The 15,133-nt window shown below is 41.3% G+C and overlaps 1 protein-coding gene across 4 annotated transcripts in view; it reads left to right on the forward strand.

Moving 5' to 3' along the window:
• The window catches only part of LPAR1 (lysophosphatidic acid receptor 1), a 99,373-nt gene extending 85,089 nt beyond the window's left edge, over positions 1 to 14,284 (forward strand). For all 4 annotated transcript variants that reach the window (XM_084629574.1, XM_084629576.1, XM_084629575.1 and 1 more), the window contains one exon: positions 11,962 to 14,284. In XM_084629574.1, the coding sequence (XP_084485700.1) occupies positions 11,962 to 12,263 (302 nt within the window). In that variant the 3' untranslated portion in view covers positions 12,264 to 14,284. The remainder of the gene's footprint in view (positions 1 to 11,961) is intronic.
• The last annotated feature ends 849 nt before the right edge of the window (positions 14,285 to 15,133 follow it).

Genomic DNA, 15,133 nt, shown 5'->3' on the forward strand with positions numbered 1-15,133 from the left:
ATTCTCACCTATCCAACATCACCACTGGTATATTCAGGATCTCTTTTAATGTCAACAGCATCAGGCGCCTGGTCATGCAGGTGAGTGTTGCTGGCTCCCAAGTAACCCAGGGAGGAAAGGGGGGGATTACATAGTCTTCTAAGCATCTGCTTCAGACCAACTAATATTAATTACTTCACTTTTTGGGGGGCCAGTTTCTTTCAAAAAATTAAAGCAAATAACATCCAGTGATAGCCATAAGCTATAAATTTGTGTAGTCCAGCTGCCAACAAATAGTCAAATCCAGCCTAAAAAGCTGCAGGTGGGAGGGGATATATGCACTGAAAATATTTTCTCCTTCCAGCTCTCCCCAAATCTGAATTCTTTTAATCATCATCTGCTTTTCCTTGACCCTTGTCCAATGTGTAACACAGTATTACATAGGTCTGTGCCAATGGCACAAGTACCGCAAAGGTCGGACTCTGCAAGACCCTGTCATCGACGATATTTTATGCACCCATTCCAGCCAAGTTGCTATTACAGGCGAGGTTGTGTCACCCGTTGTGCCCCTTAGGAGCGCTAAGGCCATTATTTAACTTTGCAAGATGATGATAGACACCAAAACTTCCTGTTTGTGTCAGGTTTTTGGCAAGGATGAGGCTCGGGAACTGTCATTTTATTTTATGGAGGGGAAAAATATTTAAATTTCCTTGGGAACAGCTGGACCTCATTCATACATTAGCTTCCCATAACTTTCTGGTTTAGAAACCAGCCAAAATCTTGACCATTGTCACTTAATGATTTCCTGTTTTGTTTAAAATGCTTTTCTATAGATAAACAGTTTACTGTCTTCCTTTAGGGAAAAAATGAACTCACTTATTCATGAATCTCACTAAATTCAGTTATTGGATTAATGGTGAATTATTTTTTTCCCTTCAGATCTTTAATTTAAGAGATGTTAAATGCATGTTGCTAAATTGTTTCAGCCCAAGATTTTACAGTTGTTCAAGGAAAGGAGATTTCATGCACCAATCCCAAAGAATGCCTTTTAATAAATAACTTACACTGTATATGTGAAACGCAGGACTTTTGTGTGCTCCTTAATTTAAAAAAAGGTATTATAATTGGAAACCTGTATGGCTTACTTCCATGTCCCTTCAGTCTTTGGCTTCTCTTGTAGGTGTGTCTCAGTCAGTCAGTCAAGTCTGATGGAGGAGATGGTCCCTTACAATTGGGACAGAGACCCTCAAATTTATTTCACGTGGCTACTAAACAGCTAGCAGACAGCAGCGGCTCTCAGTCGGCACTGGTGCTGGAATTGAACCCACAACTTAGAGATAAGGTGATCAGTCTTGCTCTTTGCATCTCCACTGCCTCCCGTTTTCTTTTTTCTCTTCATATTTTCCTGGGTTTTAGCTGTTGCTATGAGATGTTTTAAGAGCTCTTAAATCTAAATCGAAAACGAAGGGGCATTTGGTAATTTGCAAGCATTAGATATAAGCAAGCCACAGACAACACGTGCATATAACTACTGTTTAAACAATAGGACTGTTCTAGGGCTTTATCCAACTGTCAGTGGAAAGATTGCCATCAAGCCAAGTCTTCCAGAGCAAACTTGCTTGTGTATTAGTCTGAGACTATAGCAGACTCACTATGTATATGTTGTGTTTTTCCTAGACCTCATGTGCTGCTAACAAACTAGGATTGGTTTTCTCACAGTATGAATTGTCACTTGCCAATCTTATTGGGGGGAAAACTGCCATTTATTTCTTTCTCTTTCTCTTCCTTTCTTTCTCTTAAAAAGTGAAGCAACCATGCCAAGAACATGACAAATATGCAGTCTATAATGTAGTGGAAAACTGGAGCTCAGCTGTGGGTAGAACAACAATGTGGTGACCAAGCAGGTTGGCATAGCAAACCCAGCAGTGTAGTTGCCCAAAAAGAGTTTAGCACGAAAAATCTGAAGAGGACACAGAGATTTTGCTGCTCCTTTGAAGAGGAGAGAAAAGGACTGTGGTGAAGAATTTAGGTGATGAATCCTGCATGCTACGTCCTGTTCAAGATGTGCCCTGTGAAGTTAATTAGCACACTGTGCAGTTGTGACTCATACTCACTAGCGATCATGGGCAAATGCAGTCTTTTCTCTGGAACATTCTGATGGTCTTCCATTACAGTGCACTAAATGTGAAGGAATATAACAGATTTCAATAGGTTTTTCCTCACTAGTTTAGGATAGAATTCCTTTCCATCGGGAACGTTGCAACTTAACAGTTGTCTCTAGAAGTTGGAGCTTTCTGGATGCCAGTGTAGGAGACATTGCTCCCGGGGTGCACAAACCTCTAACAAGAGCCAGGAAGGAAAAAGTTGTTTTGATTCATGTTAAAGCCAGTGACATTAGTGTCAATAAACTGCATGTGCCGTGACCTGCAATAGAGATGGAAACATTAAATAAGATGAAGGCTTAACTGTGAAGAGTTTTTTTGTTTTTCAGAAATACTGTCAGTGACATGTTTAGTTCTGGGTAGATAGTGGTGGACAAAGCAGCCGAAGTGGCTGGCTAGAGTGGTAAATCTTGTGCTGCTGGCAAACTAGATGTCGGCTCATGCCAAGGTCCCCAGGTCTCAGCTGAAAGCTGGCAAATACATAGTTGGAATCAGTCTTGCCCACCTGTGTGTTAGTATTCTTCAAATAGGCACTAAGATTATAAGAATGCATTTAGTGTTCATTGAATGCTTGTGAGTTGCTTCATGCATTCATCAACATCTGTATTCCGTATTGTAAGGTAATATTTAATCATTTGTATCGTAAGCCTCTGTAACTATCACCAGACAGGAGAGAGAGATTAACTAGTGTGAAATGCTGATCTCCAGCAGAAGATGTTACGTCCTTCCCAACAGGAAAAGGCCATCAGCACCAGATGGACTAGAGTGAGACATTAAAAAGGATAGAAGGCTTTGTGTTTCAGCTATTCCCTCCACACACCCCATGAAAGAGTCATGCAAGTGAATTCCTCCCATCTGCTGAGTTCACAGTTCAGAGTACATGGGAGGGAACGAATAAAAACCTTAACAAGAAGGAACTGTATCTCTATGCTGCTTGGACTCTGAGTTGGCCCTAAAAGAAATCTAGAGCTTACTTATTATAGAAGCGTCTATTACCTTTTCAAACTTAAGATTGTAGCTCATTTGTGTATCTGCTTACCTTGTAGCTCATTTGTGTACCTGCTTGTAAATAACTGTCTTATTTCCTTTTCCTAGTAATAAATTTTAAATAGTTTATTATAGGGTTGGCTACAAGCACTGTCTTTGGTATGATATCAAAGGTGTAATTTACCTGGGGTGAGCGACTGCTACTTTTGGGACTGGGAGTAACCTGAATATTGCTGTGGCCTTTGATGTAAGGGACCATCTGTCACAAAGGTATGCTTATCTGGATGGCGAGACTGGGGAGTACCCAAGGGGACTGTCTGTGACTCCATGTTAAGGCTGTTATAGTACCTGCGGAGTTTACTCTTGATGATTGGTTGGTGCAAATAGAACTCTCAACCAGTTTGGGGCTTTTGTCATGTTTCCTAACAGTCTGCCCTATGAGTGGTACCCAGGCTCTTGAGCTACCGCAGGACAGCGTCACACTTCTATTGAGCAGTTAAGCAGGTAATTGGATGGTGATGAGGAACCAGCAGAGGAGATACTAAGAGGATGGAGGAAGTTAAGGAATGAGAATAATACTTCAGAAAAAGTCACTTTCTAAAGTGTAGAACTGTAGGAAGCATAACCAAAAGCAAAAAGAACTAGCAACATATACACTTTTTAAATTTTTTTATTTTAATTTTTTAAGATTTTAAAATTATGCACTCAGCCTAAAGAATATAGTGAGGAAGTGAAAATCACGTACACATATATTATGAATTATAAATGGTTTAGAACATGTGATAACATTGATGTAGGTAGAGAACAGAAAAAGAGTTCAAAGATTAACATATTCCAAAGAATCCTGCATGCCCCCTAGAAATATCTACTGTAACAGCATGCTAGAAACATCAATAATGTGGAAAGATGGAGTGATTTTTTTAAAAAAAAACAACTAAAGGGTAAGGAAGACAAAGGTGAGATATTAAATAGTAAGCCCAGGGATGAAGTCAGCCCTGTGAGGTCAGTAGATGTTTGCACTGGTTCCCAGCACAAACAGAGCAAAGGCGGAGCATGAAGGATGTTTTCACAAGATACTAAGTCATTAGAATGTTGAAGTGTGTAAGTGGCTCAAGAGGAGAACAGCCACGGTCCTAGGAGAGAGGGTAATTTGTTTACAGGAGAGAGAGAGACACACACACATTGCTTAAGTCTGAACAAATTCTATGCCTAAATGATCAGCGTCAGATGGCAACAGATATCAAAGCAGACGTGCTTTATTCCCTAAGGGAGGGGAAAGAAATACTGGGAAAAGTTGGGATGTCTGCATAATAGGTAATCTGGGTATTACATTGTGTGAAAATGAACCAAACTCAACATCCCAACAATCTCAAGAAAGAATCAAAAAGAGATAGGGGTTCAGGAAGGAGAGGGATGTAATCTTGGTAGACACAATTTATTGAAAATCCTTTTCGCAAATGGACCGAAAAATGCAGCAAATGTGGTGATATTTGAGGTGAAATTCTGGCCTTATGGAAGGCAATGGGAGTTTTGCTATTGACTTGAATGGAACCAGGATTTTACAGGTGACTCTGGAATGGTGATGTCTATAGGGAGTTCCAATGGCTGGCCTGGTGAAATGTTGCTGGAAACAATGATGCGGTAGGATGACCAATTCTTAGCTCTTTGTGGTATTCTGTCTGGCATGCTACCTTCTGAACTCCATCTTTCCCTCATTCCGTGGTGCATCACTTCCTCTCTTAGCTTTGGTTCTCCTGCTCTGAATTCTCTTACAATATGTACATGCTGTTTTATGGTGGGATGAATATGGCATGTTTTTCTGATTTCATTGTAACGGTTACAGATCACGTTTGCCTCTTGCATACAATCGAAGCATTTAATTAAAAAAACAACTGGTGGGAACTGCAGCAGAGCATACAATACAATGTATACAGGTCAGAGCACAACCATGCTTTCCACAAAACACTGCTGTGTTGGTGTACAGTAGTGTCACGCTCACGCAGAAACACATTTCTTATTCCATATTTGTTCAGCAATGCATACCAGAGGGTCAGCTTGCTCAGATGAACTCTCTGAAAGTGGCAGAAACTGTTGGCATGTTGTGATGGCATTTACTGCTAGGTAAAATTCTTTTACCCTGTGTTCAACAAAGCCACTGTCTCTACATATGTTTATCAGCTAGCTCATTCTGAGAGGAGGGATTTCAAATCTGGAACTTGCTTCCCCTTTGCTCTGCTGAAGCCTGAGTTTGTTGACTTTCTGTGTATTTTGTAAGGGAACATCTTTTTCCCTAGACATTTTCTGAGGGAGTCAGTGGAAGGGCAGAGCTTTTGTTGTGATGAGTTGTGGAGAGCTGAATTGGGTTGGTTAGAACTTGGCCTTTTTTAAAAAAATATCTTCATGGAGCTTGAGTTTCAGACAGGCACATTTTAGAAATTGAAATAAAAACTGTGTGAAAAAACCTGACTCAAAATTTCCAACCAAAGCTTCAAACTCATAGTAATAACTATTTGTTCTTGAGCTGAGAGTTTTGGGTGATACCTTAGCCATTTTGGAGAAAATCAGGGAGCATCATTTCTGGCTAGAAATAGAAGAAAAATTACTCCTATTCTGTATATTTGCAGAACCATTAACTGTATTCACTATTACTTGTTACAGATAATAGTATTCAACTTAGAATGAACCTTCTGAATTTTGTATTAATGGAAAAAGACAATAAGCTGTAAATAAATGCTAATGTAATTAATTGGGAGTTTAGCTCTTCATGCTACACACACGAGAATTGCAGCCTAAGGAAGCTTACTGATATGAAAGGCATGAAAACCATGTGGCTGTCTCGTGGCTAATTAACTACATTCCAAGTTACTGGAGCTAACAGTTTTCCCTATGGAGAAATTAATCATACTTAGCTATTTAGCATTTGTCATGACTAAAATCCTAGAAATTGTCATGAAGTATGGACGCTATCCCTGTTGCTCTGTTTGACCACGCTTTGACTCCTCTAGGATTTGATCTTTCAGAGCCTCGTTTCTGCCTGTATTTTGCTCAGTTAAGGGGTTTCTCCACTCCTGCCCTTCCCACCCCAAAAGTCTCCCGACCCTGCATTTTCCGCCACCAACCAAGTGCTGCGACACTTCTTCCCCTGCAGGTAACCAGCTGCAACACCCAGTATCCTCCTCACAGCTGCAGCACTCCTCTTCTCCTAGCCCTAGGTCTCAGTGTCTCCAACAGAGTAGGGAGTGGACTCAAGAGAGGCAGCTGCCCAGGCCAAATCCTCTGATGGGAACAGGAGGAGAGACCGGCTGGAGAGCAGGGCAGCGGAGACTAGCGTAGTGGAGGGGGACAAAAGTGGGGAGGAGTTTGGGTACTGGGAGAGGACAGTCCTGTGCATGGGAGAGTTGGATGGACATATTTATGGAAGGACTAATGTGGAGTAACTAATAATACAGAGGACTTACAGCAGTTTATAGGTAAATAAGCACTTTTCCTGGGTGGGTAAGTATCACTATTATTATTTGTTTGTTTTATGGGTCGTGTCTAGGGAGTCCTAATCCTGGACCAGGATCCCATTGTGCTAGGAGCTGTGAAAACACAAAACAAAAAGACCTCCCTGCCCAGACAGCTTCCAGTCCAAGTGAGACTTTACAATATGAGGAGTAATCACCCCAGTTTTCAAATGAGGAACCAGGCATGACGAGGTTAAAGGCATTGCTTGCAAATGGTGAATGCAATGCTGCAGCCAGGCCTGGGACAGAGGGGAGTATGTAGGGGGGGAATTATACGGTTAAACAGGAGGAAGTGAGTGCTTCAGAATACATCACATCTTATCAGAGCTGTGCAATAACTTCCTTTTCCTTCCTCCTGTCTTTCTTTCAGATTTTATTACCTTGGTCTCTTTCATTCCTTCAGGCTTTGCCTCGTTGTTTTCTTGTCCAAGCGAAACACACTTTATTTTTATATTCGCAAGAAGTGCTGATATTCCTCTCCCGTTTAGGGGGGAGGAGCAGGGGAATTGTTGAGCTTGGAAAACTGGGAATAGGCAAATCACCGTGGTGCGTGACTTGGCAGGGATCAGACACCTTCTATTTTATGTTGCAGTTGTAAAGTAGGAGAAAATGAATGTTCATGCAATAAATGTAATCTTATCCCATTTTACGCAAAAGGGCAAAGAGCGCTAATTAGGAAATGCATCATCTGCTAATCGGAGAACTTTTAAAAGAGTTGCCGTTCAGTCTGGTAACTTAAAAATTAGCACGTAACTCTTTGGCGTGTGGGTTACTGTGGGACAATGTGAAGGCTTGAGGCTGTTTTGTGGCTTAAAACCGGAGCAGTAGGGGGCAGCAGAGAGACACAGCAGCCCATTGGGAGTTCTTGGGTGTGTTGTCTACAAGCAGAGGAGGAATGTGACACGTGCACCACTCTTTGGTGTCATATGTTCTCTCCCTCTCAGGGCCAGCTACGTTGGCCCTGCCCCTCCTTTGTCCGGGGAAGCCAGTGCCACAGGTGGGACTGGTTTGTAATAGTCTGTTACAGGGCTGGGCTCACTTGAGCCCTAAGGGAACAAGTTGTCTCTGAGTTTCCAATAATCACATGAAAGTGAAGCTTAATACAACATTATATTGCAGTTGGTACTGGATAGGTTTCCAGCTAAAACAGGGCTCTGTTTTCACTCTGTAACTGCAATAAAAACATCTATGAAACTCGAGTAAAACTAGACCAAGTTCTCTTCCCTTGCAGAAAGCCTGACTTGTGCATGCTGGGGTAATGGCTTGAAGTCCATTTACCTTCATTTGGTTTTGGATCTGCAAAAACAAACAAATCCCAAAATCCATCAACCTGAAAATGTGTTCTCTTTTCTCAATCACACTTGTCAGATCTACTTCCAGCGATTTCTGTTTCTTCAGAAGAGGGCCTCTTGTTCTTTCATTGGCTCTCATGTTGTTTGTATAAGCAAAGCCATTGGTTGAAGACCGCATATACGGGTAGAGGAAAAATAGACTGTCGTCAATGATTGACCAAACTGACAGATTGTGACTGGTTGATGTAAAGTGTGAATGTGACTACTATACATCTTGCACTGAAGCAGAGACCTAAATAAACATCACTTTGTTTCAGGATGGTCCTTTATGTTCTGTACTTCACTCCTGCAGTATCTTCTCATAATTATGGTTGATATTTTGTCACAGATATTTTTAGTAAAAGTAACGGATAGGTTGCAGGCAGTAAACCAAGATTCATGGAAGGCGGCAATCTATCTGTGACTTCTACTAAAAATAATAGCGGGGACGGATTGACGGGGGGACAACTGCAGCCAGAGAAAGGGAATGAGAGCCTAAGCCCTGCTGAATGGGGGAGGTCCAGCACCCACCACCACAGTGGTTGAGAGCTCCAGGCCCCCTGCTGCCCTCCGTGGCTGAGAACTGCGGGGGCCCCACCGCGCCGGGGCTGAAGTGGAAAATGTCACAGAGGTCTCTGAAAGTCATGGAATCTCTGACCTCCATGACATAATCTTGTTCTTACTCATATTATACATTTTTCTTGTTGATATTCCAAACATTAACAGTAGGAGACTATGTTCCCTCTGAGTCCAAGCAGCTAATAGTGTTGTATGCCATCTTCTCAAAGGGTTTATTCTCATGAGGCATGTCTTTGGAAAAAAAAAATTTATCACAGTTAAATATTTGGTACCATTCATCTGTTGTGCATAATTGTTCACTGTTTGTAAATCAGTTATGTCATATTTACCCAAGCCATTCCAAATTTGGAACATACAACAACACAGATAGTGGAACATACATAAGAACGGACATACTGGGTCAGACCAAAGGTCCATGTAGCCCAGTATCCTGTCTTCTAACAGTGGCCAATGCCAAGTGCCCCAGAGGGAATGAACAGAACAGGTACTCCTAAACTGATCCATCCCCTGTTGCCCATTCCCAGCTTCTGCTATCGTCCATGAACTTATCCAGTTCTTTTTTGAACCCTGTTATAGTCTTGGCCTTCACAACATCCTTTGTGTGAAAAAATACTTCCTTTTCTTTGTTGCCTATTAATTTCATTTGGTGCCCCCTAGTTCTTGTGTTATGAGAAGGAGTAAATAACATTTCCTTATTTACTTTCTCCATACCGGTCATGATTTTATAGACTTCTATCATATCCCCCTCCCTTAGTAGTCTCTTTTCAAAGCTGAAAAGTCCCAGTCTTATTAATCGCTCCTCATATGGCAGCCATTCAATACTAATCATTTTTGTTGCCCTTTTCTGAACCTTTTCCAATTCCAATAGATCTTTTTTGAGATGGGGCGACCACATCTGCACGCAGTATTCAAGATGTGGGCATACTGTGGATTTATATAGAGGCAGTATGATATTATCCGTCTTCTTATCTGTCTCTTTCTTAATGATTCCCAACGTTCTGTTCACTTTTTTGACTGCCGCTGCACATTGAGTGGATGTTTTCAGAGAACTGTCCACAGTGACTCCAAAATCTCTTTAAGTGGTAACAGCTAATTTAGACCCCATCATTTTATATGTATAGTTGGGATTATGTTTTCCAATGTGCGTTACGTTGCACTTTATCAACCTTGAATTTCATCTGCCATTTTATCGCACAGTCACTAGTCTTGAGAGATCCTTTTGTAGCTCTTCGCAGTCTGCCTGGGACTTAACTATCTTGAGTAGTTTTGTATCATCTGCAAATTTTGCCACCTCACTGTTTACCCCTTTTTCCAGATCATTTATGAATATGTTGAATAGGACTGGTCCCAGTACAGACCCCTGGGGGACACCGCTGTTTACCATGCTGAAAACTGACCATTTATTCCTACCCTTTGTTTCCTATTCTTTAAGAAGACAGATTTATGATGATGATGATTTTTGCTTGTTGTGATAGCCCCCTAAATGTTCTAACAAGTCTCTAAGGTGCCACAAGTCCTCCTTTTCTTTTTGCGGACACAGACTAACACGGCTGCTACTCTGAAACCTGTAAATGTGCTAGGTATTTTCAAAACATGGAGCGAGACAGTCTCTGCCACAAAGATATTTCATTTGAATCCTAGACCAGATGCATCATGTAAGAGCTACAACAGGTGGAGAAATAAGGTCTCATGGCTACTTTATTGTTATGCATAGCCACAATATTTGCAAAGCACCCATTCCCTGAAAAAAAACCAACACTAAAATCCTCTTGATGGACGCAGTGCCCTTTCACCCATGCTCTTTGAATATCCATTCTGACCTTCTTCCTTTTACAGTCCTCCCTTCATTTGTCAGACCTGGAAGTCATTCCATGTCACCCCGGACATCAGTGATTCTTCGGGCTATGAAGGTTGCCTTTGCCTCAGTCTTTCGGTGAAGTTTGAATGGGAGGTGCCTGAGGAGGAATGGTGTCTGAAAGTTCCTTTAAATTGTGGTGTTGCTTTGGATTGGTCTGGGGATAGTGCAGTCAGTGCATGGCATTTATTTACTCAACCATTTTGAAAAAAGATAATTGAGATTTCACCCAGAGGCACCGAGCATACAAGCATGTCTATAAAAGTAGGTAACAAGAGAACAGTGCAACCCTGAGTCTTCGCATAAGTGTTCTGGGGCCTTCATTCTGTTGGAGCAAGGTCTGTGGCTGAACAATGGCCTGTGTGAAATGAGTTTGATGGCCTATCTGTTTCCCAATGGAAAGGTGTCCAAATTGCACAAAACCACCATTTGCCATAGGTGAGAATAACTGACACCTTCTTGGCAGACACAGCAAAGAGGCTGTGGGATGAACGGGCCATGCATAGTAAACTATTTTCCCCCTTGAGTTGACCCCTCCAGTCACAATGGCGGTACGCTAACAGATACCATAGTGATGGCTGCAGTATAAGAACCTAAACAGAATAGAATGTACCGGGCAATATACAGAGGCCTGTATTGTCATTGCTGTGCTAAATATGTCTATACGCAGGGACTTTATTTTTCCATTGATGTCAATCCAGCAAATCTCAGGAGCATTGAAATCCCCCCATTTTCTCTCTCAAATATTTTCATGTCAGAGCTTCCTCTTCTATGTATATATTGGAAGCATCTTGAAGTGCTCAGTAAGAGAGTACCATACCTAAACTCACTGTCCCTATTAAAATAATAGCTACTTGATTTCATCCCTGCACTTAAATACAGAATTTTGTTCTGAGCTTTACCCACACTCTGTTCTGCAAGTGGGGGAGGGGGGGAGAAAAAGTGTTTTAATCAATGCAAGATTCTTTGGCAATCGTGCTACTGAAGCCTTAGGAGCTTCTGAATTTCTGCTGAAGAGAGCTCTAAGAAAGGAAATAAAGCCCTTTGACCAACTACCTTTCAGTGCACGGAGGGCATGTTTAGTACTTTCTGTTACATAATGGGCCTGAAATGGATTAGCAGGACCCAAACAAATTCTTTTCCTTGAGAATTACTCCCTGCATCGCTTCTCTCTTTCTGCTGCTTCATTCACAGTGCTAACAGAAGGGTTGTCTTTGTTGTTGTTAGCTTGAGAAGTAAATTGCAGCATTGTCTCCCCAGAGCAAGATTTAATCAAAGGTCTCTAGCTGAAGTGGAAAAATGCTCCTCATTATCACCTTTAAATGGAAATATATTTGCCAAGGAGGGGATATTTAAAAGGGGGGGTGGCTCTTCTTCTGGTTTGAAGTGCTGCCAGAAAACGTTATTTTCAGATTTTAAGAGAGAAACCTCTCAAAGAAATCATTGCTGGGAGTATATTTATTGTAGAAAAATAAAATTAAACATTGCTGCTTTTGGTCAGATCATTTGCACAGCCTTTTATGTGATTAAAGCATTGATATTTGATTTTTCTTTCTCACTAGGTGCTTTTATAATCTGCTGGACCCCAGGATTAGTCTTGTTGCTCCTTGATGTTTGCTGTCCTCAGTGTAATGTCCTGGCCTATGAAAAATTCTTCCTGCTACTTGCTGAATTCAACTCTGCCATGAACCCCATCATCTACTCCTACCGGGACAAGGAGATGAGTGCTACCTTCAAACAGATCCTCTGCTGTCAGCGCAGTGAGAATGCCAACGGCCCCACCGAAGGTTCTGACCGCTCTGCTTCGTCGCTCAATCACACCATCTTGGCTGGAGTACACAGTAATGATCATTCCGTGGTTTAAAAAGGAACTGAATGATCAAAAAGAACCGCCGAGAATTTTTATTGATGGACGAACAATAACAGGCTCGAAAACCACATAGAGAGGGCTGGGCACAAGGAAAGTAACAAACTCACAAGACATTTTTAAATACTAATGGACTACAGAACTCTTTTTTTTTTTCCAGAAAACGCACCCACGCACAACACCAACCACGTATGCAGAACTGGCCATGCTATAGCCCTCGTCCTTTCTTATACTTTCTGAAAGTAGAAAGCAGATGCCTTGCAATGGAATTCATAAGTAGCACTAGGAAAGTCTTATTTAGACTACACTAACTAGACTGTCAGAATATGCTTTGTCTTGGTGCCAGTTGAAATCAACTCCGATTAATTAAGCGTATACCTGCTTCACTGCATTTACATGTAGACCCTTAGTCTTGTTTTTAAAAAAAGAACGCATTTCATTTAATAGACACTTAATATTTATCACCATCCGCATGCTTGTGATGGACATTAACTGTGCAGGGAGAAAAAAACATGCTGTAGTCTTTGTATTCTTTGCTACGATACCATAACTACAGCAAAACAAAAATATTTTTCTAATACAGGCCACAGGAAAATGATGGAAATTCTGACTCTTCCTACCTTCTTCACTGGTGTGAGAGCACACTTGTTCTCTGTGTTGGTGGATTATTTTAATTAGGAAAAAGATGCTCATTGTAATGTCCACAGGAAAGTAGAAAAGCATAGACTGTATTACAGTGTTTGTTTAGATTATGAAATAAACAGTACTCTAGTCACAAGGTAGTTAACTTTCTTTTCTGAAGTGTGGTCTTGAAATAGGTAACATACACAAGAGGTCCAAAGTTTATTCATGGTCAGCTCCTTAACGTAGGATATGTCTTTAATGCTCTAAAAGAGACACAGTCCTGAGGCTAAACTGAAGCACAAGTGTGTTTTGTAAGATGTATTTATGGTGTTGGAGTGTTTTTCCTCATTCATTGTGGAATGCAAAGGGATTTTTTTAATGCATAATATAGCGTACTTTGTAAACATTTTTTTAAAAAAAGAAATCTTTTTTTTTTTTTTTGCACTGAGAGACAGACATTTTTGAGGGTATCTAAACAATTATTTACCCTTCATCTCATCAACAGTAGTTACTTGGAGCTAAGGTACAATTTAATTTTTTTAATGAGACCAAATATATAATCTGCCAAACAACTGAAACCTCCATTAGGATAAGCCAGCCAAATATCTGGACATCTCATACGTGGCTACTTTTAAGAAGAGATACCACCTGTCCAAATATAAACTCGTATGAATTATTAAATACTAATGAAAATCCATGGTCTGCCATCAAATAAATTTTAGTGAAGAAGAGATCTTTGTATTAAAGAACTTGGGACCTTTGTATGCCAAATTACTTGTTTGTGTGTGTGCGCCCAAGTGTGCATAACAATGTAATGGACCATAAGTAAAGTTCATGAGAGGCGGTTTTCCATGTTGTTAGATGCCTAAATAATAACTTGCTTGAGGTTTATCAGTCAGTGTAAAGCTCTGGAATGTTACGTAACAGGTGTTGGAATACTGTCATGAGGCTATTGTGCAGAGGTGGATAGAGTATGTAGATTTAAGAAGGATTCCTGAAAAAGGGAATTCAGCACCAAGGAGGCAGAGAGAGCGTAAAGTTGCCAGTGTGTGTGAAATCAATGGGAGTTTTGCCATTGACTTCAGTGGAGCCAGGATTTTCACCTGTAATGTTTAGCAGGTATGCAGGGGCAATGTGAAAGTGGGGGAGATGAGAGCGGGCAGGTGGGCTTAGAGAAGGTGTCCAGGGATCATGCATCAGTTAAACAAGGGACGGATATTTATGCGTACTTTGTACAAAACACATACAGCTATATTCTTTTCTGAGGTTGAGAACCAATGAACTCAGATTTTTCACGCATGTAACTACAATGAGAACTAGAAGATGGGCTGTTTGAACTTAACGGGGGGAAAAGACCCTCCACGCTAAGCCACTAATAAAGTTTTCTCAATGAGTGTACAATGTTTGGTGTGCATGCCTGTCAGTGCTCAGAGAATAAGGGTGATTCCCCAAAGAGGGGAATAGGTTTGGGGAGGATGTCATCTCTGTTCTCCTGGCTCCCAGATCTGCTTTCCCTTCTGCTGGTTGCTTTAGTGAGGAGGTAGGCATGATAGAGGACTCAGCACTTGAAGAGTCTTCCCAGCTTCCAGTGTCTCCTGCAGCGAAATGGGGGGCACTACACTATCTGGGTATAATAGTGGTTTTCCTCCTTTCCTGCAGGCATTTCTGATGTCACATGTGGGAGTCGGTAGGACTGATGGTGGAAATTCAAAGTTGGTGGGTTGTCATGGAAGGAAGGGAAAAGGGATCAGCCGATTGGTGAAACAGCCAACTCTAGTCCCGGAATGAGGTCCAGAAGACAGCAGCAAACACCTCTCATCCCCCCCAAATATTTTAAAATGTGGGTGACTGAAAGTTTTGGAAAAGGTATGGGAAAGATTGAATCAGCAAGAATCATTTGCAAAAGACAGAAGGGTTGACAAGCCTAGCGTGCATGATGAATGTTTTGTGATGTTTCTATTTCTTCGTCAAGTGATGGTCCCTATGTAGATTTTAATTGCTGGTACAATGGGCAGAAGTCACCACCTACGTCCTCTAACCAGTGTCCATTTCCAGAGTGACACTAGCCAGTGCTGGAAGCTAGAATTTTTGAACTTGCAACAGCAATTACATCTCATGCATCAAAGAGATTAATCCAGGAGCACTTGTTACGCAGGTGGCTTTTCACTACGTAAAGGTGAACTTCAGCGGTTTGCTTAAAGTTAATAGAGTGCAAAACTTATTTTATAAGATTCCACTGGAGG

Source organism: Lepidochelys olivacea, assembly GCF_965140295.1.
Source record: "Lepidochelys olivacea isolate rLepOli2 genome assembly, chromosome: 5".
In the NCBI taxonomy this organism is placed as follows: domain Eukaryota; kingdom Metazoa; phylum Chordata; order Testudines; family Cheloniidae; genus Lepidochelys; species Lepidochelys olivacea.